At 50.1% G+C, this 22,097-nt stretch overlaps 1 protein-coding gene, 1 long non-coding RNA gene, 1 other non-coding gene and 2 pseudogenes across 3 annotated transcripts; 2 read left to right on the plus strand and 3 right to left on the minus strand.

Moving 5' to 3' along the window:
- Positions 1–549: 549 nt before the first annotated feature.
- Positions 550–1,980, plus strand: LOC127755161 (uncharacterized). Its single transcript, XR_008012966.1, has 2 exons — positions 550–1,073; positions 1,620–1,980. It is a non-coding gene; the product is annotated as an uncharacterized LOC127755161 (long non-coding RNA).
- Positions 1,981–3,398: 1,418 nt separating this feature from the next.
- On the minus strand, positions 3,399–5,058 carry LOC127754573 (vegetative cell wall protein gp1-like). The gene is made up of 2 exons (XM_052280150.1): positions 5,030–5,058; positions 3,399–4,158 (listed from the first exon to the last, which is right to left on the minus strand). The coding sequence occupies exons 1-2, from the start codon at positions 5,056–5,058 to the stop codon at positions 3,399–3,401; spliced, it is 789 nt and encodes a 262-aa protein (XP_052136110.1).
- Positions 5,059–6,975: 1,917 nt separating this feature from the next.
- LOC127753970 (uncharacterized) lies at positions 6,976–12,471 on the minus strand (annotated as a pseudogene).
- Positions 10,197–12,944, plus strand: LOC127753969 (uncharacterized; annotated as a pseudogene).
- Positions 12,945–20,436: 7,492 nt separating this feature from the next.
- Positions 20,437–20,508, minus strand: TRNAP-CGG (transfer RNA proline (anticodon CGG)). Its single transcript has one exon. It is a non-coding gene; the product is annotated as a tRNA-Pro (tRNA).
- Between the last annotated feature and the right edge of the window lie 1,589 nt (positions 20,509–22,097).

The raw sequence follows: 22,097 nt of genomic DNA on the forward strand, positions 1-22,097 counted from the left end.
AACTGCGCTAGCTGCACTTGGTGGTGGTGGTTGGGATCGAGGGGATCCGATCGATCGATCTGTAGAGGAGGCAAATTAACCTAGCTTTGGGATGATATGTCGATCTGCACTTGGCGGCGGTGGGGCTTGCCGGTGTGGATCCCAATCTCAAGGGGTAGCAGATGCAGCAAGAAAGAAGGAGGAAGAAGATCGACTTGGGATCATGGTCGCGGGTGAGTGCGCCGTCGTGAGTCGTATATATTCCGGACTATCGATCCCGCCCCCACGTTAGTCCTTCTTGGGCCTAATGGGCCATTAATGGGTTATATATAATTACCTTAATCCTAACACTAATAAACGTGCCATATTTTTGTGTGCAAACCAATTAACTTGCCTTTAATTTGCGGTACGCTTCTATCTAATACGTATACATAAAATTATATTTAACAATAAATCAAATGATAGAATAATTACTTAAATTTTTTAAATAAGACAAACAGTCAAGCATGTTTAAAAAAGTCAACGGCGTAAAATATTTAGAAACGGAGGGAGTATATATTAATCTATCTGGTTACTTTTTTTAGAAAAAAAAGAAAATACTATTTATGTACCCCTCCGTTTCTTTTTATTTGTCGTTTCTGACAGCTTCAGCGAAATTAAGATTCACGTGAATTAACCCTTTTACTTTTCCTCTTCCCCGATTCGTTACCCTTCTACGCGTGACGGCAGCGGCGCCCCATCCCGATCCCGAGCGCCTTGGCAGGGCCGACAGCGGGGACGGCGGCTCTCTTCCCACCTCCCCTGCCGCGCCTTCCCCATCCCGATCTTCTCTCTCGACTGATCCCCATCGCCGGTCTCTCCTGCCGCTCCTGCCGCAAGCTTCCCCACCGCCGGTCTCCCCTGCACCTCGTCCCCGGCGGCTGCCTTGCCAACCGCTCCAGCACGACCTCCCCTACCACAAGAGCGGCCACCAACACCGCTGCCGCCGGCGGCGACATCTGCGAGGACAACAAGCTTCCCACTGCCACCACCTGCTGCTGTCACTGCTGCTGCGCGTGGGTCAAGAACACCGACGGCTTCGCGTATTTGCATAGGTAATCAGCAATATGACTTGCGGTAGTAGTAATAGTTGATGAGAGCTGCTTGTTCGATTGGTGTGGTTAAGTGCAGACACCTGTGATGTATTTGTTCAGGTAATCAGCTATGTTTGCTTGCTGCACTAGCACTTCAGCAGATATTAGTTATAGGTGAGTTGTGAGCTGCATAGTCATAGGCTCATAGCTAACGATGAACTAAGTGAAAAACCAGGATTTGTGAGTTGCAACTGCTACTAAACTAATGAGTAATCGGCAGTATTAGAGCAAGTTTAATAGTATAGCCAACTACAAGCTCCAAAACATCTATAGCCAATTTAATAGCTAATTTATACAATAGTTGCTTACTATACTATTAATACATGGTCCTATCTATCATACACGCATTGCATCTTGGAGTCTGTACTGCAGCTGGTTACAGATCTGTAGCCCGCTGCTCTTCTCTCTTCTCTTTTATCTCTTTAAAATATGTTTATAGCTGGTTTATGGTCTGCTATTGTACCTGCTCTTATTCAGTTTATAATTTGTCTCTGCAATCATATGCAGTGCAGGGCTAGCACTAATGAACTTGCAAGACAAGAGGAAAGCTACCTTCTATTGCTGCTCCTGACAGCCGAGATATGGGCACAAGCAGCAAAAGAAAAAGGCCTGCAATGGGCAATAGAAGCAAAAGAAACCTCATTTAGTTTCCTTTTTAATTTAGTTAGTTAATTGAACTGTTGCGTATGGAAATGATACTGTGGTGGGAGTATGGAATGAACTAATTCGTTAATTATGTATTGCAACTTTTTGTATATGTATGCAGTTCTTATGGGTGCAGAATGCATAATATATTGCTCAACTTTGTAATGTGTGGTTTGTTGGTCTCGATTAAGTGATTAATTAATGTACTGCAAGGTTGGTTCCTGACTGAGGATTTTGAGATCTCCAGAATTTGTATGTGTGTTCTTTGGTTATAATTTAAGCATTATCAAATTATAGCTAGTGTATTACTAGTAAAAAGTGAGCTTATTTCAGTTCACCCTTATTGCTGGAGTAATTAGATTTCAGAACAAGTCCCATTTCCTGTTGGAAGAAATGTTACTCCTAATTAGCTAATCAATGGCCGAATCATGCTCTTTAGAACCAAAGTGTTGGGAATTTGATTGAATCTTGAGATACACAATGCTAGGTTCAGGGATTTGATTTAATCTTGATGCTCACTGGACAGGTCTTAGAAGATACCGGGTGTTCTTGTGTGTAATGCAAGTACTCCCTGGTTTGATTTTGGGTCACTTCTAACAGGTTTTTATTCGAGGAGTATTTCATAATTAAATTTTGAGGAATGGCAGTTCCTCATTTCTAATAAGGTTAATTCCGATGTTTTATGATAAGCACTAGCATGTACTCCCTTGCTGGTATATTTGTGAGTATACTTCATGTTTAGGAATGGAGTAAAAGAGGCTAATCCCTTGCTGGTGTTTGCTAGTGCTGGTGGTGGTGGTGCTGCTAGCTGCTGCAAACTGTGTGTGCAGGCTGGTATTCCTGTAACATGCTGATGAACAGCGCATTTGTCCGGTGATTGCCACCATGAAAATCTCATTGCCATTCAGAACATTTTCTAAAAAAAAAAAAACAGATCAACATATTGTATTCCCTCAAACTGATATTGAGATAAACAAACATATTGAGTATTTATGGACTTCACGTCTGCCCAGGCATCTGAACTGCTACTTGGAGTACAATTTTGTGCAGAAAATTCACATTACAAACTCATCATAGGCATTCTCATTACATCTCTGAATGTACTCCTATTTGTAAGCTTGCAGTAGGCAATTCTATAGTACTTCCATGTCTAAAGGGAGTATGCCTGATATGCTGCAGATTGTGATACATAAAATAATCTAAGACATGAAATAGACTGCATCATTGTGCAATTTGACAGCATAATCTGTCTAAACCTTCGGGCTTCTGCATGTTAATTTTCTTGCTACTTTCAGAACTTTCAGTGAATGTATATGCAGCCTGTAGGAGTAGAAGTTTTATGCTTCACTTCACTCACCTGCTTTGAGAAGATCATTGGCTCTCATCTCTGGCATGCAGTAGTCAGTTAGCATGATGCCAGTGGTTTGTTTATGCAAGATTGACCATCTCAGAGCCCAGCTCTTATTCATGTCTGTAGTTTCTTTTAGGTGGAGGATGACTCGCGCGCGCCCCGCGTCGCTCTCGCGCGGGCGGCTCGGGGCGAAACCCTAGCCGCCCGCGCCACCACCCCTCCCCACCTCTCTCCACGCCTCGCCACCGCCGGAAACCGCGCGGCTGGCTGCGAAGGTGGCGGCGGGGAAATCAAGCCGGCGAAGGTCCTCCTTGGCGCAGGAGGCGGAGCAGCGCATCGTTCGGGAGGCGGCGGTCGGCGGTGCACGGTGTGACGACTTCTCCGGCGCCAGGCGACGGATCCGGCACCGCCCCGCCCGGATCTAGCCCCACCGGCGGGGGCGGCGGCGTGCGGTGCGTGCAGCGGGGGCGACGGCGTGCAGCGCGGCGTGAGCTCGGGCAGGAGGTGCCGACGACGCAAAGCGGCGGCCGACGACCAGATCCGCTCCCCTCCCCTCCGGATCCGGCCTCCCCGGCGTGGGAGGCTGGCCCCCGAACCATCGGCGGTGGGAGGGCGGCGGGGAGCGGCAGTGGCGTGGCGGTGGGGAGCGGCAGTGGCGAGGAGGCCGAGCACCGGTGCGGGCGTGGAGGCAGGGGGTGCGTCCGTCCGGCAGGGTGCGAACGCGCACGGTGCAGGCGTGCAGTCCGGTTCCAGCCGAGCCTTCGACGGCGATGAGGAGTGGGCGAGTGGCGGCTGGGTGCGGCGGCCGTGGCTTGCCGGTGCGGGCGCGAGCGGCCAGGCCTCGACGGCTGGGCAACCGGGATGCCGCCGTGGTGGCCAGGTGGGGAGCGGTGGCCGGGCAATGGGAGCGCAGGCGGGTGGCGCTGGAGCCAGGGCGGCAACGTTTCCGCCGTCGGCGCAGGCCCAGATGGTTGTGCTAAGGGAGCTGGCGGCGGTGGGTCGTCTTCCTCGTTACCGGTCAGCACCCTCACCCTTTTTGGAGCTCCTCCCCTTCATTGTGGGGAGTTTTAGACTGGATTGAGGCGGCAGCTTGTCAGCGGGGGAAGCTCAGGCTGCTGAAGCAATGCCATCCAATCCCAGGTTCTCCTTCGGCCAGATCTGGCGAGGAGGCCGGCAAGTGGTGGAACGGAGAGGTCCTGGGTCAGTTCTCAGGGATGGTGGTTCGATGAAGCCGGCCGATGGAGGGGCGTCGGTCAAGTGTGGTGGAAGCCATGTGCCGCCGATGTTCAGATGGCGGATTCGGATTGGGTGACGCACCACGGTGGTAGAGGGTGCCGAGCGAAAGCTTAGCCCAATTCTTTGGGCCAATAGTGACTTCGTCTTTGGGCGTAGTAACCCTCTTGAGGGCACTGTTGAGGTATCCCTCCTCTCTCGGCAAGGAGCTCTGGGTGAAAACCTTGTCCAGTCTTTGGATGGATGACTGCGGCGTCTTTTGGCGTCGTGACCCTCGTGAGGGCGTTATTTTAGAGTCTTCGTGTCGTAGTGGTGTCGTTAGCTCGGTGGCGATCGGTCTCGCATAGCGATGGCCGGTTCGGTGCTTGGCTTTCCTCTCTGTAGTGTGTGTTTGGACGGTTGGCACATGGTTCGGGGTGTGTGCTCTGGTGCACATCCTTCCTCGACAGCCAGCTGTCGATGTAAAACTTTTTTTGTAACTTTTTCTTCCTATCTTAATTACATTGAATGACCTCCTTCGGTCATTCCAGCAAAAAAAAAAAAAAAGAAGATTCTTTCAGACTAAAACTAAGAAAAAACAGAAAAAATAACAGAGGAGCTTGACGCTGGGCGTGAATTACTGACACGACTGACTCGGAGATGAAATTGAAATCGATTTCGTTAAGCCTAAAATCCATACGGAACTCACAAGAAACCAATGCCGACCTGCTGATGCATTTCAGGTGCAAAGAGAGTAGGGAGAGGGGGGGGGGGGGGGGGGGGAGGGATTCATGTACGCCGGCGTCAGCGGCCGCCGCCGTCCATCTGCTCATTTTCCTAATCTATGGATACCGGGACACTGTAGAGATGGCTGATAATCTTCTGCTAATCTAGTGCTCTGAGCTGTTCATGCATATTACAGTTCATCTCCTTCCCAGCAACGGGAGAAATCAAGAACCAACTAAGCTCTGCCTAGCTCGGGCGGCGAGCTCGGAGCTCGACGCCGGCGGATGGCGGCGATCGAGAGCCTGGGGGTTTGATTGATCCATCGGCATCGCGGTGCGGACGTCGGCGCCCCCAACGAAGCAACGCCGCTGGCGGCGACGACGACGTCCTCCTGGTGCTGCTGCTCCTATTCGCCATCGCCACGCCAGCCAGCATCCCCAGCCCCGCGGATGCGAGAATGACAAGATGGTGCAGAGCTGCGGGAGGCCGGGGCCGAGGCCATGACAGAAAGTCGCCATCGTACGCAAGGCCGAGGTCGCCATGCTACGCGCTGGCGCCACTGGAGACTGGGTTGCGGCCTTGTGGGATGGAGAGGGCGCGAGGGGCAAGGATGGAATTTCGCGTAGGATAGCAGGTGGAGATGAACTAGAGCGTCAAATAAAAAGGATGTTTTCGGTTTGTGCTGATAGCGATAAATAAAAAGAAACGGAGTGAGTAACATGCAAGAAATTAGTTAATGTTCCCTCCAGAAATGAAAATATTTTAACCATTAAACATGATGACGCAGTGAGGCACAAAGGAAGCTTAGCACAACTCATCAGGAGACAAAAAATCAACAAATTAAGCGCATAAAACGATTCATAAACAAGTATCAGTATGTTCACTAAAGATTTGTATGCATTCATGCATGTACTATGCACTAAGCATGATCATAATTTATGAACTCCTGACACGACGCCAGCCAGATCAGCAGAAAATGAAACAAATTAAGGGGGTTGCAGCTACACCATTAAACACAACTTGAAAAAAAAACCTTCAAGTAGAAAATATACAAGAAAAGGTTTGGCAGTGCTGAATCGGTGAAGCCTACGTAATGAATTTGCACATTTCTTACACAGATAAGAAACCAACAACTAGTGCACACGATCGAATCACACACATTTCTCACTGAATTTTTTTGTACCAGTATGAACTTAACAGGTTATCTGCAGGTTGCACATTTGCCTAGTGCCAATGCTTGCAAACCACTCGGCACACGCAAATTTCATCACAAGTTGTAGGCCATTGCAGAATTTGATATAGACTGACCAATCGATCAAGAAGTGTATTCGTATCGTTAACAGAAGACTCAGAATCAGTGTTCCAACAGGGCGGAGGAGAGGATGGCAGGAAAGCTATAAAGACAAACAACTCAACTGAACCACTTGAGAAACCACATGTACTTACTAATTAAGGTGAATGCTGTAAAATGATGTAGGAGGATTCGAAGTTAGCATATCACATCAGGAAAGAAAATTTTAAGGAAACCAAAATACTCCATAATGAGTAGGCAACAACCTTGCAAAGAGAGCAGAGTAGCAGATAAAAACAGAGCAAAACCAATTAAAACCCAAACGATGGAACGCACAACGCAGCATCATTCGGCGCTGAAAATGTCTTCAAAGATTTCATTTCAAGCCGAACCACACAAAGTAGTAGTAGTAGTAGTAGGGCAGGACATGCATGTCGTCACAGCACATTACTCATCATCCTGTCCTAATCAGAGAAGAAAACCGCAGCCGCAGCAGCAGGGGTGAAAAAAATGGAGATGATTGACTCACGCACTGTCTTTCGCCGTAAGCGGCGGCGGAGGCGATCTGTTTGGAGCCGGAGGCGAGGGCGACCGCAGCGGCCAGGTTGACGATGCTGGCTGGGCCTGCATGGGATCGATCAGTCGTTGCGGCCGCCGCCTAGGTAGGCGTAGGCGAGCTTGATCGCTAGGGCGGCCACTCCCGCACTGAGGACCCCCACGCCGCCGACCCAGACCCATGTCGGTGTCGGTGTAGTAGTCGCAGTCGAGGGAGGCGTGGTCGGGGTCGGGGTCACGGTGGCGCGTGGAAGTGGAGGCGGAGGCCTCACCGTGGCCGTCGGTATCGGCAGCGGCGGCGGGCTCGCTCTGGTAGTGGTGGGCGTCGGGGAAGGAGGCGGTGGCGTTGCTGTCGACGGTGGCGGTGGCGACGCGGGTGAAGGCGGAGGCGTTGCTGTCGACGGTGGCGGCGGCGACGCGGGAGGAAGAGGACGAGGCGGCCTCGCGATGGTCGGCGGCGTGGGGGGAGCTGGGTCGGAGTCGAAGTACTCGGGCTCGCAATCGCAAGCCAGCACCGGCCCGATGCAGGGCTTCATCCACTTCCCCTCGTCGTCGTCGTCGACCGCCGCTGCCGCTGCCGCCGCTGCGAGAGCCCATGACGAGTGTGCCCACGCCGCGAAGCGGGCGGACCTGTCGCTCTGGAGCTGAGGAAGGATCGGGCCGACGCAGTGGTCGGCGGAGGAGGAGGCGTCGTCGTGGGTGCCGGTGGTGTCGAAGTAATCATGGAGCCCGTAAACCGACTCGAACTCGACGAGTTGCTCCCTCTTGATCTTCTCGAGCACCTCGCACCCCTAGGCCGCGAGCCTGGCGCTGGCGATGCTCTGCAAATGTGCAACCTCAATGTCGCCCGGACCCGGAGGAAGGACCGAGCTGCCGCGGTGATCGGCGGAGGAGACGGACGATGAAGAGAAGTCGGCGTCGACATGGAAGGTGAAGGTCTCGAACGGGATAGAAGCGCCAAGGAGGTGCTCCCTCCAGCACTCCTTGGCAAGCTCTGCTCTACACCATCTCTCGAATCTCTTCCTGCTCTCCTCCTCAATGTTGCGGATCAGCTCCTTGAGCTTCTCCTCGTCTCGCGACTCCGACTCATCCTGATGAACAACCCGCTTCAGCTTGTCGATGACCAATGTTCCCTGATTCTTCACGTTCGTGGTGAACGCATCCCACCACGGCCGGAAGCCCGCTCGGGCCGCCATGGATGGCGGGCGGGAGAAACGGTGGGGGAGGAGGAGGAGGAGGAGGAGAGAGGGATTGGAATGGGAGGGGATTGAGGTGGAAGAAGGAAGGAGGAGGGGAGAGAGAGAGAGAGAGAGAGAGAGAGATGGGGTAGCCGTAGCTTTATACAGGGCCGGGGCGCATTCGCATTCGAATTGAATGAAACAGAGATGATCTTGTTGGGCTAGGCCCAACAAATCCCCTTCCTTGTTGTGCAAGTTCGTACAGGGACTCGGCCCATATATTTTTCTTGTAACCACATGCACAGGCGCTCAGCTGGCGCGTTGACCGGGGGCCAGGTAGGGCACGTGTCGCGCGCGGATTGGGTGAACGGACGTCATCGGCGCCACGTCGGCAAGATTATTACGCATGCACATGTACACACAGAACGAGCCGGCGCTAATTAAAACGCAAAACAAACGATGATGGATCCATGGATCGATCGATCGATCCTTCCTTTGGTGACCAATATAATCAAACAACAAAATTGTTCAACTTCAAACATAACCACAAATTAAAATTAAAAGCATCATCAATTTTATGTTCAACAAGCTATACGTCTCCGGTATTGAACGTGAATTAAAACAATAACAAGATAGATTAAAATAGTTTTAGATTAAACTCATATTAATCTATCTGGTTAACATTGTCTTTTAAAAAAAAATATGACTACTTTCGTGATATGTAATCTTGGGACACATGACAACATGCATATACAAATTATCGCCAGGGAGAATTGTATTTTTGTATTTGACTATGTCATTGTTGGCATGCGTACGTCAATAGTGGAGATCCGACGTTTGAGTTTGGCCGCGGGAGAGGGCACAAGCCACGTGTCAGGTAGGATTTGGGTCCCTGCTAAATCCAACAAGGAACAGGAGGCATATATAGGTTCAAGTCACCCAAGGGTATAATAGTCTACTCATGTTGTGGTGAAGAAGTTTACAAGTGTATCAATTACTCAGAGTAGTTCAAATTCCTTTTTCTACCTGTTTCTCTTCCTTTCTCTTTTAGATTTCCTAGGACTTCATACACATATCTAAGTGTGGTAACTCCCTAGGTGCCAACCCCTCCCCCTTGGTCCCGCTCTCTTTACACTTCCACTAGAGGGACACCACATGACCAAAGATCAAGGGGAGAGTTAGCTTTATAGGGATTGGGTATGCAAAATCAAGTCAACAACTCTTATTGCCCACTCCACTAGCCTCGAGGGTAGGCCTTGATAGAACCCACGGTGAGCGGAACATGGCGATCGCTCGACACACACACCCGCTCAATCCACTAAGGCCTCGGGGTATTCCTGAACAGGGCCCATTACATGTGAGATGCGGGGGTAGCTCGCGACGCACCCCTCCGAATCCATACAGGGGACATGGTTCACCACTCCTTCCCAATGGTAGGACCTACATGTCGGTGTATGGTGCGAAACGGTCAATAAGGTGGACCCTAATGGAGATGTGATAATCAACCACGCCCCTGATTTTCCACATCCATGTCAAGGTAGGCTACGTCGTCAGAGGTGATGTGTTGCAAGTACAAGAGTCGACGCCCTGCCTTGAGGAGTTTAAATGCAAATTTTAACGTAAAGCTTGCCAACTTGTATTTTTATAATTTCAAATAGGTCATATGAATTTAGATGAAGTCAAACTTTAAATCAAAATTTTAGAGCTCGAGACGATCTACAAACTTTGTGGTTAACAACTTTTTCATTTAAGATCTTTAGGAGTCAAATGACCTCTGATGAAGACAAGTTTTATACAAAAGTTGTATATCTAAATGAGATCTACAATTGTGTTGTTTATCATTTTCTTTTTCATTTAAAATTATTTAAAGTGTCAAATAAGCATTACTATTTTTTTAAAAATTAAAACCGGCTAGAAGGATCTTAATGCAAAAAAAAACATTTAAGACCCTTCTCGCCCTCTATAAGGGTGTAGATCTGTAAATTTCCAAAACAAAGAATTATATTTTGTAAGTATTTTAGTAAGAAAAATTCTTTCCCCAAGGATGAGAAACAGGCCAAGGCGCAAAGGAATTAGGAAGGACCACCAACTCCTTACGCAAGAAAATAAGCGGCCCGCGAGTTGGATGCTTTCCAAGCCCGCATCCATGGCTCTCCTTCTGTCTCTCTCTCTCTCCCCTCCCTCTCATAACCAAACCACCGCCGCGTCCCACTCCCAACTCCCACGTCCCACCACCACCACTCGCCGGCGGGATGAGGAGCTGCCGTCCCCCTCCACCCGCTTCGCCACCACGGCACCACTACTCCGCCGCGACAGTCGCTGCCCGCCATCGCTGCGGTGGGAGCGGCGGCGGCGGAGGCAACCCCGACGCTGATCGACTTCGCCAAGCCGCCAGATCTGGAGTTCTGGACTCCACGGCGCCTTCGCAGATGCGGGAATAGGGCTCCGCCACTCGATGAACCTGCCGCGGCCACGAACACGACGACGAGCTCGCTGGCCTCGGCGGCTGGCGTCCTACAGGAGCACATCGCCCCGGGCTACTTCCCGGGTTCCCCTGCTGCGAGCTCGCCACCGCCCCCACCCCTCGGCTTCCCGGGGCTTCTCCCTCAACCTCAACCTCGCCGGCTCCGAGCGGGTCCCGTTCGCCATCCACCACGTCAGGCTCCCTGAGCTCTACAAACGACGGGTGCACGGCCTCCACGGCTTCGTTTCTGCCACCGCGCGCTCTCCCACGGCTTGCATCATCGCCACCGCCACCACCAACAGCACATCACCGCCGCCTCCGTGTCCGTGGTGCGCATCATGATCCGCGAGGCCATCGACCACTATGGCTTCGTGGCGCTGGCCATGCGCGTCAAGTTCGCCGAGCTCGATAGGTTGCCGAACATGACGGTGTTCCCGCTGGACGACCAGGCCATCTTCGTCGGCGAAGGCCACGACGACTACGTCTCGGCGCGCGGTCCGCTTCCACGTCGTTCCCGGGCACCGCCTCACCCACGCCGACATCCAGCAGGGCGTTGGGAGCATCGTGCCGTTCGAGCGCCACCACCTCTGCCGCCGCGGCTGCTCCTGATTTGCGGCATCTGGCGCGGCAGCTTCGGCGGAGCTACTCGCGCGCCGCTGGTCGTCCAAGGCCGCCACGGCCTCCCCGACATCCCGCCGTTACTGGATACCCGGCACGGGCGGGGAGAGGCGGAGGCTGCCGAGGCGCAACATGCTCTGCTCCACCTTGACGCGGCGCTGCGCCCGAGGAGGCGACAGGGCGTGGAAGGACCACGTCGACGTCGTTGGCGAGGGCTACGCCGTGGATCGGACCCCGCCACGGCCATGCTAGCTGCTCAGGATAGCCCACATTTGGCTCCTCTACTGGCGGGCCAAGTCTGCCACAACCCACAATTGGCCATCGTCGATCCTCGTCCGGCGCGCGGCGGACCTTCCTTGGCGTGCACCCTCGCCGGCTATGCCACCCACGCGCGTACTACGACGGTGGCTGGGTCTTCATCGCCTTCGGCCACACGCCCACTCCCTGGCTGGACTACGCGCTCCTCAACGGCGAGCCCAACTTGGGAATGGCCTTGGTGGCCGCGACCCTCTCTTCGCCGCCATCAACTACTCTGCACCCATGTCCTCTCCTCCCCTATCCGCCCAAGACGTCCGCGATCAGGGTGTTGGAGATGGTGCTTGGAAAGAGCTGGAATCGCTGGGTGGGCTGATGCTGTTCCTGTTCGTCGCTGCAGATCGTACAATGCGGACGACTTTCCGGCCACCGAGTTCAACGTGGCCGTCGGCAAGTGGTTGTCAGCGGTCAAGTTCTTGCCGGAGCAAGTCCCGTCGAACTACTCACCGCCGGCGTGGCTTCTACCCCGTTATGTTCGTTTGATCGATCGTCCTGGTAGAGGTATTCTTGCTGTCAACTTGTTCAAGATGTGCTTTAAGATTGCAATTGCAGTTTCAGTTTCAGTCCTCTTGCTGCCAAAGATAATGCAATTACAGTTTAGTCCAAATTTGATGTCATAATCGTGGATTGGTACAGTTGCTACAAATGCTGGATATTAATTTCTCCCTTTTCTAGCACAAAATGTTTCAAGTCAGAATTATGAATGTGTGTGATCTGATGGATTGTATCAATGCATGCCGTTCATCATATGTTTGCAGTGATTTGTTTTCCTGATAGAAGCATGTTTTGCATCAAATGGATTTGCAGATTTTACGTGGTTTGTTCCAGCGGTAACTCGATTAGAATTTGGCAGTTAGGTAACAACGACATTGATGTATCAATTGCGGATTCTATACCATGCAGACTGCAGCTTTGACAAACAAAACGTGAAAAGCACTAAAAAGACTAACACGGGTCTCAAATCCTTACCCAATCAAGCTAATTTCGCACAAATTCGGTACCATGCTAATTTCGGCGAGGGAAGGGGAGGATCATCTGCGTGCAAAATTGCAGGCTTAATTAGCACGAACAGGGCAGCTAAGGTGGAAGCTGGAAAGCTTACTACATTCGGGTCCACATTTCTCTGCATAATTCAGGAGTAGTTAACATCCCAACAAACTCGAGCATTGATCCAGAAAAATAAGCAACTTGCAAATTCGATGTGAATCAAGCTAATTGCACATAATTGTCACCGAGGATCACTGCAAAATTGTAAAATTAGCATCAAGTGAGGAAGCTCACCGAGGATCAACCTGCAAAATTGTAAAATTAGTATCAAGTGAGGAAGCTTTTGGTGATAGGGCTTACCACATTTGGGCCCAATTTTCTCTGCATATTTGGGAAAGAATAAACGGCCCAATTATAGACCGAAGGTGAGCTCCAAACATAACAGATTGGGCCAGCTCGGCCTTCTCTACTCGGAAAAAGTACACCGAAGGTCCCCCAATTTGTCATTGAGTTACAAAATCGTCCCCAACCGCAAAATGAGATATATTACATTCCTCGACTTACAAAACCGTTTACTTTAGGTCATTTGGTAGTTTTGACCCTGGTTTTATCCGACGTGGCAGCTGAGTCAGCGTGAGACTCACATGGGCCCCACATGTCAGTGTGGCCACGTCATTACCTTCTATCTCCCCTCTTCTCTCCCTTCCTCCTCCTTTCTCTCTATTGTCTGGGCAGGTGTTACGCCCAGAAATTTAGTCCAAATTTTCAGACTATTTTGTGTATTAAATTCCTGTCCAAGCATCAGCCAGGGTACACAAAACGACAAATTAATATACAGATCTAGACGTAAATAAAACGTAAATACTTATAGAAGAGGCACTTAGTCCTCACATCGAGAAGAAACGGCAGCAGCGGAAAAAGGCGATCCTAGCGGGGCTTCAGCTCCACTCCACAGGCAAAACTCAACTGGGGTCTGAGCCTTGGTTCTCTAACATCGCCTTCAGCTCAGAAGCACGACACTTTTGAAAAAAGAGGGAAAAATAGCAAGGCTGAGTACAACCACCGTACTCAGCAAGCCACACCAATGATGCAGACGTGCAAGGGGATTCAACGGAAGGTTTGTGGCTATTTGCATAAAGGCGGTTGCAAAGCATTTATAGTTGAAAACAGTAAAACAGTTGATTAATTAAGGTAATATTAAAATCTCCACTGAACAACGCTACACCACGTTGAACAGGGCCAACCATCCCACCTGAACTAACCAGTTCATCAAGCCAATTGAGTGTGAGACTAATCACGGTGATTCTGGTCGATCACCCATAACCGCGGGCACGGCTATTTAAATAGTTTTACTCTGGCCAGAGGTGCATAACTGTACCCACAAGACACAATCCACCGGCATATCACCGTGCTTGGCTTGACATGTCACCATGTCGAGTGATTGTGACAAAACCCTTCATATAACCCCCTCTGACCAATCGCACCACACCTCAGGTTTCGCCCCCGCCCCCGCAGGCAACGGGCAGCCTCCCTCGTGCCATGGTGAATTTGGAAGCAGCAAAGGCCGTCGCAGGGCCCATCCATACTCCATCACGCCCACCCTAGCCTAGGAACGTCAGCCAGAAAAAAGCTATACTACAGATCAAGCAGTTACCCATTCCCGCTTGTGGCAAGAGCTGTATGTCTTCTAGTGCATCCAGCGAACCGACCCTTAATTGCCATGGGTGCGACTTGCAAAACCATGCACCCACATCCCACCATAGAGTCGTATTTTAGTTGGGTAATTACGACCAATGAAGCATGGCCGAATGTCTCGAGCACGCAGCTCGTTCTGATACTAAGAGTCTAATAATGTGATTATCCCATTGTGTGAGCTAGTGGTAATTAAGCATGGCTAAGCATATAATTCTAGCAAGATCAACATAAGTGTCACAAGCTAGATAAATTAACATCCAAGGTTGACAAAGGACAGATGTCAAGTAAACATGGCACAAGCGAGCAGATGGGTAATCCCTATTCCCATGTAATTAGTAAAACATGCATACATAGTTGCAAACGATAAAACATTTATAAATTGGGATCAACATGTTTAGGGGGAAGTGTGTGACTTGCCTTGCTTCTTCAAACAATCTTCTGAACTCTTTTTCTCGCGACCGCGGACTTCCAAAACGGCGAAATCTACGTGCTGGCACACAAAACGAGGAAAAACTCTAACAAAAACCAAAGAAATAATACATAAAAAGTAAACAAACATGTAGAGCTCAATTTAGAGTTCATATGAATTAGATATGAATTTTAGAAAGTTTTGAGACATTTAATGAATTTCTAGAATTATTAACCGAATTTATGCACAATTATAACCATTCATGACGTCACCAGGGGAATAGGTGGCGCCGACAAGCAGGCCCCACCTATCGGTGGCTCAAGGGAGGCGGGTGCGTGGTGGACTGGGTCCGCGGGCGCACCACGTGGTGGCCACGGCGGACGGGGAGGGCGAGGTGGCGCCACGAGGGCACCGAAGCGGGGCGGCACCAGGGGGTCACGTGGACGGCCAGGATCGGCCGGGGCGACCGATCAGCGGCCATGGGCACGGCGCGGCAAGGGGACCGGGTGGCCACGGCGACTGGCGATAAGACTCGCCGACCGACCGGCCGAGGAGCGGCGGTGTGCGGCCCGGTGGTCACCGACAACGACCACCGGCGCGGCAGCACGCACGGAAATGCGGTGGAGAGGGAGAGGGGAAAGGATAGGGGTGCTCACCGAGGGCGGAGACGGCGAAGCGGCAACAGGGAGCATCCGGCGGCGGGGAGAGGCGGAGGGAGGCGGCAGAGCTCCGTCGATGGGCGGCGCTTGGGGAGGAGCGGACAGCGGCGGCTGCACCAAGGGAGGGGAGGAGGGGGTTAGGGAAGAAAGGGGCGGCAGCATTACCGGTCGGAGAGAAAAAAGAGAGAGGGAAGGGCTCACCGGCGCACGGGAACACGGACGAACGGCAGGTTTTCCGACGACGAGGAGGTGGTGGCCGAGGTGCGGGCGAGCACGTCGAACGTGCCCGAGGCGACAATGTGGCCGGGCGAGGTCCCTCTCACTGGCGAGGAGCGGCTGGAGCACGGTAGAAGATGGTGAAGCTCGGGTCGGTGGTGAGGAAGCGGTCCTGATGGCGATTGGAGGAGGAGGAGGGGTGGACGGGCTGCGCACGGTGACTGCGGTGCCGAGGAAGGCGACGGCGCAGCGCGAGGTGGACCGGAGATGCGGCGCGACACGGCTGGAGGCGACAATGGCGACGGTGGCTCGGCTCCGCGGTGGATGTGGTGTTTCGGGCGCGGGAGATGACGGCCGAGTGGTGGCCGAGGCGCGGCGTGGAGCGGCGGAGCCGATGGCGGTGGCAACACAGCGCGGCGGCGGCGGGAGCGACGGCTAGAGGTGGCCGATGCTCACCGGAGAGCGGTGGCGCACGGGAACAGCGTGGGGAGAGCAAGAGAGGGCGCGGCGAGCTCGTGGGTTTGGGGAAAATGGGAGAGGGGGCTCTGGGGAGCATTTTTATAGTGCGGGGAGCTCGGGATCGTGACCGGAGGGGGCGGAATCGGCCGGCGACATGGGGGCGCCGACGTGGCCTGGGAGGGGCGGTTTGGCGCCAGTTTTGGATGGGAGAAGTGGGGAATTTGGTGGAGGGTGAGGGCGGCATCTCGGCCCGCGCGAGAGAGGGCGCGAGGAGGCGCGGAAATGGCGACGGCGTGGGCGGTTTTGACTTAGGGAGTGGGCGATATGGCTGCCATGGAGGAGGGCTGGAGGTTAGAGGTGACCCTGACATATGGGGCCCACATGTCAGCCGGAGTGAGAGAGAGGAGGCCGTGGGGGGTTATGTGGACTTGAGGGGAAGGGGCCAAGCCGGGCCGAGGCAAGGAGGCCGGCCAAGATGGAGAGAGGAGGGGAAGGGGAAAGGGAGCGGGCCGAGCGGGGAGGAAAGGGATTTTGGGCCGGGAGCGGCCCAAAGGGAAAATGGAATTTTTAATTTCTTTCCAATTTGTTTTAATTGATTTTATGAACTTTGTAAAGTTAAAATTATTTCTTGAGCTCCGAAAATTTCACGGGAAATTCTAGAGAGTTCGTTAGGGCACAAAGAATATTACAAAATATTCACGGCCATGATTTTTAAAGGAAAATTTTAATTCTCCCATTATTTCACTTGACTAAATTGCTTTAATATTTATTTAATTTCTAAAAAATGCATTATTAATTAATTTTTAATCCCGAACGAAAATCGGGGTGTTACAGCAGGGCAGCCAATGGATGGGGAGGAGGCCGGCGACGGGCGACGCGAGGCCTCTCCGCCTCCTCCGCCGAGGACATCGCCATTGCCCTCCACTTATTCCCAACGCCACCGCCGTCGCCACCACGACGCCCATGCTACCGCCGCCTCATCCACCTACCTCTCCGACGCCGCCGCACATCTACCGCCTCCCCCCTCACCAAGAGCCTGGAAATCGAGGTCGCCGTCAAGAAGCCCACCACTTCATCACCTCCGATAGCGGCGCCGCGGCGAGGCAAGCCGGAGGCCGCTCCACCTAGCGAAGGAGGCGATAGAGGGAGCAAGGGGCCCACGTTTTTGGATCTTGGGGATGGAGTCGGTGAAAGAGCAGCGGTCCACTTCGTCGTCGACCTCGCCGCCGGCATCGAGCTGTTCTCCCTGCCACTCGTGGTTCCGCCAGGACGTGAGCCGGCCGCCAACGCCCTCCTCTGCGCGCCCACGCCTGTGGCCTCCGCAACCGCCACGGCCGCCGATACCTGACGCCCTCTTCCGCGTACCCATGCCTGCGGCCTCTGCAACCGTCATGACGCCCGTTGCCGGCATCCTCCCAATCCGCTGGCCGCCCTACCAGACAAGAGAGAGAGAGGTGGAAGGGAGAGAAGAGGGGAGATAGAAGGTGATGACGTGGCCACCCTAACATGTGGGGCCCATGTGAGTCCACGTTGACTCAGCTGTCACGTCGGACAAAATCGGGGTCAAAACCACCAAAGACCTAAAGTAAACGGTTTTGTAAGTTGAGAGATGTAATATATCTGGTTTTACGGCTGGGGGACGATTTTATAACTAGATGACAAGTTGAGGGACCTTCGGTGTACTTTTTCCTCTCTACTCTATCTGCTCCTTGCAATCTTCTGCTTATTATTCGCTGTACTTTTAGCTGTAGTTGGTGTAGCTGTAACTAGTTTTTTCGTGCGTTTTGCGTGGTGTGCGATCCGAGCGCGCGTGTTCGTGGAATCGTGTGGTGTTCCAGCGCCACGATCAGGACGTGTGGGAATAATTGGGATGGCACACCTAACACCTTCTATTCGATCTATTATATCTATCGCAAATTCTGATCAATGAAGAAGAACCTTGCCGTTTCATATATCACCATCTTGTGTTGCTGATACTGTATATTCACCATATCACCTTGCATGCGTTCAATATTTTTTTTTCGCGAACGCGCAAAAGGATTGTACGTCAATATATTAGAAGAAAAAGAATTTTGTTACACAACGCAATCAGCCAGACCGGCTTATGCCCAGGAAAGAGGAAAAAACAAAAACAAAAACTGAAGCTTAGTAACTACTATGGTGACCAACCGTAACTCCAAAGAGCGGGAAGGAATAAAGCCATGCTACACTCTCAGGAAAACCCCAAAAGCGGTAACCCCAGCTAAAAACCACATATGACCCTCCGAGAAAATGGACTCCAGAATCACTGAGACTGAAGAGAGCGCCGAGTCGAAGACCCTAGAGTTGCGTTCCTTCCATAGCTGCCAAGAGATTAGGAGTACCAGGAAGTCAAAATCAACGCGGAGATGCTTAGGCAAGCAGGCCCTGGAGGAAGGCCACCAGTCTTGGAACCAACTGCCACGGGGAGAGAAAGGGCAGCCCAGCCAGGAGGTGATAGCACACGGAGCCAGACCTGCCGAGCGAATACGCAGTCAAGGAGAATGTGGTTTGTTGTCTCAAGCTCTTGAGCGCAAAAGGGGCAGGCTGAGTGGCTATCAATGCCACGTTTTTGGAGGAGATCGGCCGTCCAACAGCGCTGCTGAAATGCAAACCAAAGAAAGAACTTGTATTTAGCAAGACACTTCGCGTGCCAGAGAAGATTAGTACAGGCAAAAGAGTGTTGGCCGTAGAAGAATGCCTGGTACGCCGAACGCGCCGAGTAGCGCTGGTCACTCGTCCAACGCCAAACAAGACGATCCCTGGCACCCGGAGAGAGCTGAATATGATGCACCGCATCCCAAATAAGAAGAAACTAGGAGATGACCGGGACAGTAAAAGTGCCGCGGATATCAGAAACCCAGGAGTCGTTCGTCAGGCCAGAAACAACCGTGCACGAACCTCGGAGGCATTGGGGCACGGTGAAGAGAAGATCTAGAGCCAAGGAGGCCACTGAGCGGTCACCGATCCATCGTTCAGACCTGAAGAGCATCGACTCACCATCCCCCGGCACGAAGAAGGTGGACGCCTCGAACATATCGGAGACGGTCCGCTTGGCTGGGGCCTTCAGGCCATCCCAGTAGGGGTGTCCTGAGCGCTAAAGCCAGAGTCAGCGACCCTTCCGGATATGTTGTAGCGTTCGATAGTAGCGTTCGCCGGATATGTTGTCCATCCACTTGTAATCAGCATGCCAATCAGATTAACCAGCACTACTGCACTAACAGTGCCACTTTCTTGTGGTCGATCTCCTCCGACCCTGCTCCTTCAAGTTGGAACTTAGAGTGGTCACACGTCTGTAAACTCTATCCGGCTGGTACATCATATCACATGTCTGATGAGCACATCTCAAATGTAGAAGAAACAACTGAAGCCCACGCTGCTCAACTAATTAAGGATGAGGCTGCTCCACTGCCAATTGACATGCATGTTCTGATGCGTGCGTGCAGGGAGATCGATCTCCACATCCATATCAATTGTGACAAATTAATTAACATCTAATACAAGAAGGAATCTTTCGTTCCATCCACCAGGGCTTGATTCTTCAGAGCAAATCCGACCAAGAGAATTTTGATTCTTGTGCTCGCTTGCTACGGCAAGGCTCTTGTTAATTTGTTTACTGTGGCACTCTGCACTGTATGCACGCCATATGGATCGATGATCACGAAATGTTCTATTCTATATATATATATATATATATATATATATATATAATGTTCTCCCAACTGGAAAAGGGAGGCGTTGGGATGAATTCAGAATTCAGAGCAATAAGAAGAAAAAAAACAGTTTCCATAGCAACAGATCAGAGCAGTTTACATAGGAAAAATGGAGTAGCTATATTTATATGACGCCATATTTTTTATAAAAAATATTCATCATGTATTTATATTGTAAGTCCCTAAATTACATATGTAAATTTAGTGTATTTATAGTGTAAGTTTCAAAATTTGCATATGTAAGTTTCAAAATTATATAGTAATTATATGTGTAAGTGGGGTGTAACTACACTGTAAATTTGTATAAATGTATAATTGCAACAACAAATAAAGTTGTTTAGCACACCTAAATGTACGCATGCACGAATCTTATGGAAATCAAACGGTCAAATCTGACTGAAATCAAACAAAAAAATGTGTCATCACAAAGGCACAAATCTAGCAAAACCCTAGGAAAAAACCATGGTAGGATGAATTCAGAACAGGAAAAAAAAATAGTTTCCATAGCAACAGATCAGAGCAGTTTACATAGGAAAAAATTATAATAGGATGAATTCAGAATAGGGAAAAAAATTTAACCATAGTAGGATAAATTCAGAACAGGGAAAAAAACAAGGAAAAAACAGTTTTGATAGCAACAGATCAGAGCAGTTTACATAGGAAAAAACCATAGTAGGATGAATTCAGAACAGAAAAATTTTTTAACCATATAGTAGGATGAATCCAGATCAGGGGAAAAAAAAACAGTTTCGATAGCAACATATCAGTTTACATAGGAAAAAGGCATACAACACGGAAATTTTTTTAAAAAAAGGGGTGTTGCGAGAATCGAACTCGCGACCTCTCGCACCCGAAGCGAGAATCATACCACTAGACCAAACACCCTTTCTGGAAATAAGTGTATATAAATTTTACTTGTACTATTTACTTTTGCAGCCTATTATTTCTACCGTAATTCCAACGTGAATATCATGGATGCATGTCGCTAGCTAGCTGTGGCTGTGCGTGGGGAGATAATTGAGTTGAAGATGTACAGGAGATCGATCGAAGAGATGATTGATCGATGAGAACCCGTGATGAGAGAGGTAATTAGTATTTGGAAGGACGCACAGCTCAGAGCTCACGAGACCTAGAAAGCTCATGCGGACCAATTACAGCAAAACACCATATGGATGTATGGATTTTTAATTTGTTCTTGTCATGTACAAGTAGATCGATCATGCTGCATGAATATATATGCATCTATATATGGGATGGCAGAATCGATGCGTACGCCTGCAGAGACGCGTTTGCGTCGCACACAAGCATCCCAAATGCAAGCATGCATCATTTCGATCGCTTTTAATAATTAATTTGACGCCTCCAATTCTGAAACTTAAACTAATTTTCATTAGCTAATACAGTATGTATATAGTATAATGCATACATGGAAAGAGATGAAATAATAATACAAGCTAGCTTTGAGCACTGATAATTAATAAGTGATGACAAGTTTGGCCGGGGTGTAGCAAGCAAACACGCGCGTGCAAGCAGTCACTATATGTTTGACCAACCCATCGTTCTCATCAGTATACGTACGTACGTTAATCATTTGCTGTGACTCTGTACTGCTTGACTGAACAACACTAACGCATCGATTGATCGATCAGATGTATATGTATTTCTGTGGAGCTAGGCATCAGAACACGTCAGGTTAGGCCGGGTGACATGGTCTCCCCGGCATAAGAGATAGCACTAGAAAACACATTGATCTGATGGTTAATTTGTCTCTTAATTTGTATACATGTTGTGTAACAAGCTAGACGTACGCGTTTGATGTGTATATATTGATTAATCTATCAGTTTGTTGCATTGGCTAATAGCTGCCTGACGCGGTTGGACTGATCAAGCTAATCAGTACGTGCCGGATAAAAGGATTAAAGGCGTGTTTGACGTACACATTTACGTGATCTGGATAAAGAAAATGACTGGAGCTAGCTTGATCAGGATAATATACAACATATAAGCAGAGTGATTTGCAGGTTTCCAACACGTACGATATTCGATATACTCCAGCCGTTTCTAAATATTTAACACCGCTGACTTTTTTAAACATGTTTAACCGTTCATCTTATTAAAAAAATTAATTTTATTAATTTTTTTCCTATCATTTGATTCATTGTTAAATATACTTTTATGTATACATATAGTGTTACATATTTCACAAAAGTTTTTAATAAGATTTACGGTCAAACATATACTAAAAAGTCAATGGTGTCAAATATTTAGGGACGAAGGGAGTATATATCAAGCTAATTAAATATATATGTAAACTGTAAGTAAGTATAGCTATATATAGCTAGCTGAGACGTTCAGGGGCGGAGCTAGTGTGGTGTCACAGGACACCAATAATCTCCATATTAGTCTAAGTACCCTTCTAATTTTTCAATGAGTGACACCAATAAATCTTACTTTGTGACATCAATGTGTGAATA

This window comes from Oryza glaberrima, chromosome 11 (genome assembly GCF_000147395.1).
Source record: "Oryza glaberrima chromosome 11, OglaRS2, whole genome shotgun sequence".
Classification (NCBI taxonomy): domain Eukaryota; kingdom Viridiplantae; phylum Streptophyta; class Magnoliopsida; order Poales; family Poaceae; genus Oryza; species Oryza glaberrima.

Bases quoted from the DNA above. Each gene is read 5' to 3' on its own strand.
- LOC127754573 (XM_052280150.1), bottom strand. From the start codon at position 5,058: ATGCATCAGCAGGTCGGCATTGGTTTCTT. The intron at 4,159-5,029 runs GTGAGTTCCGTA...CCCACAATGAAG, and splicing joins CAGGTCGGCATTGGTTTCTT to GGGAGGAGCTCCAAAAAGGG.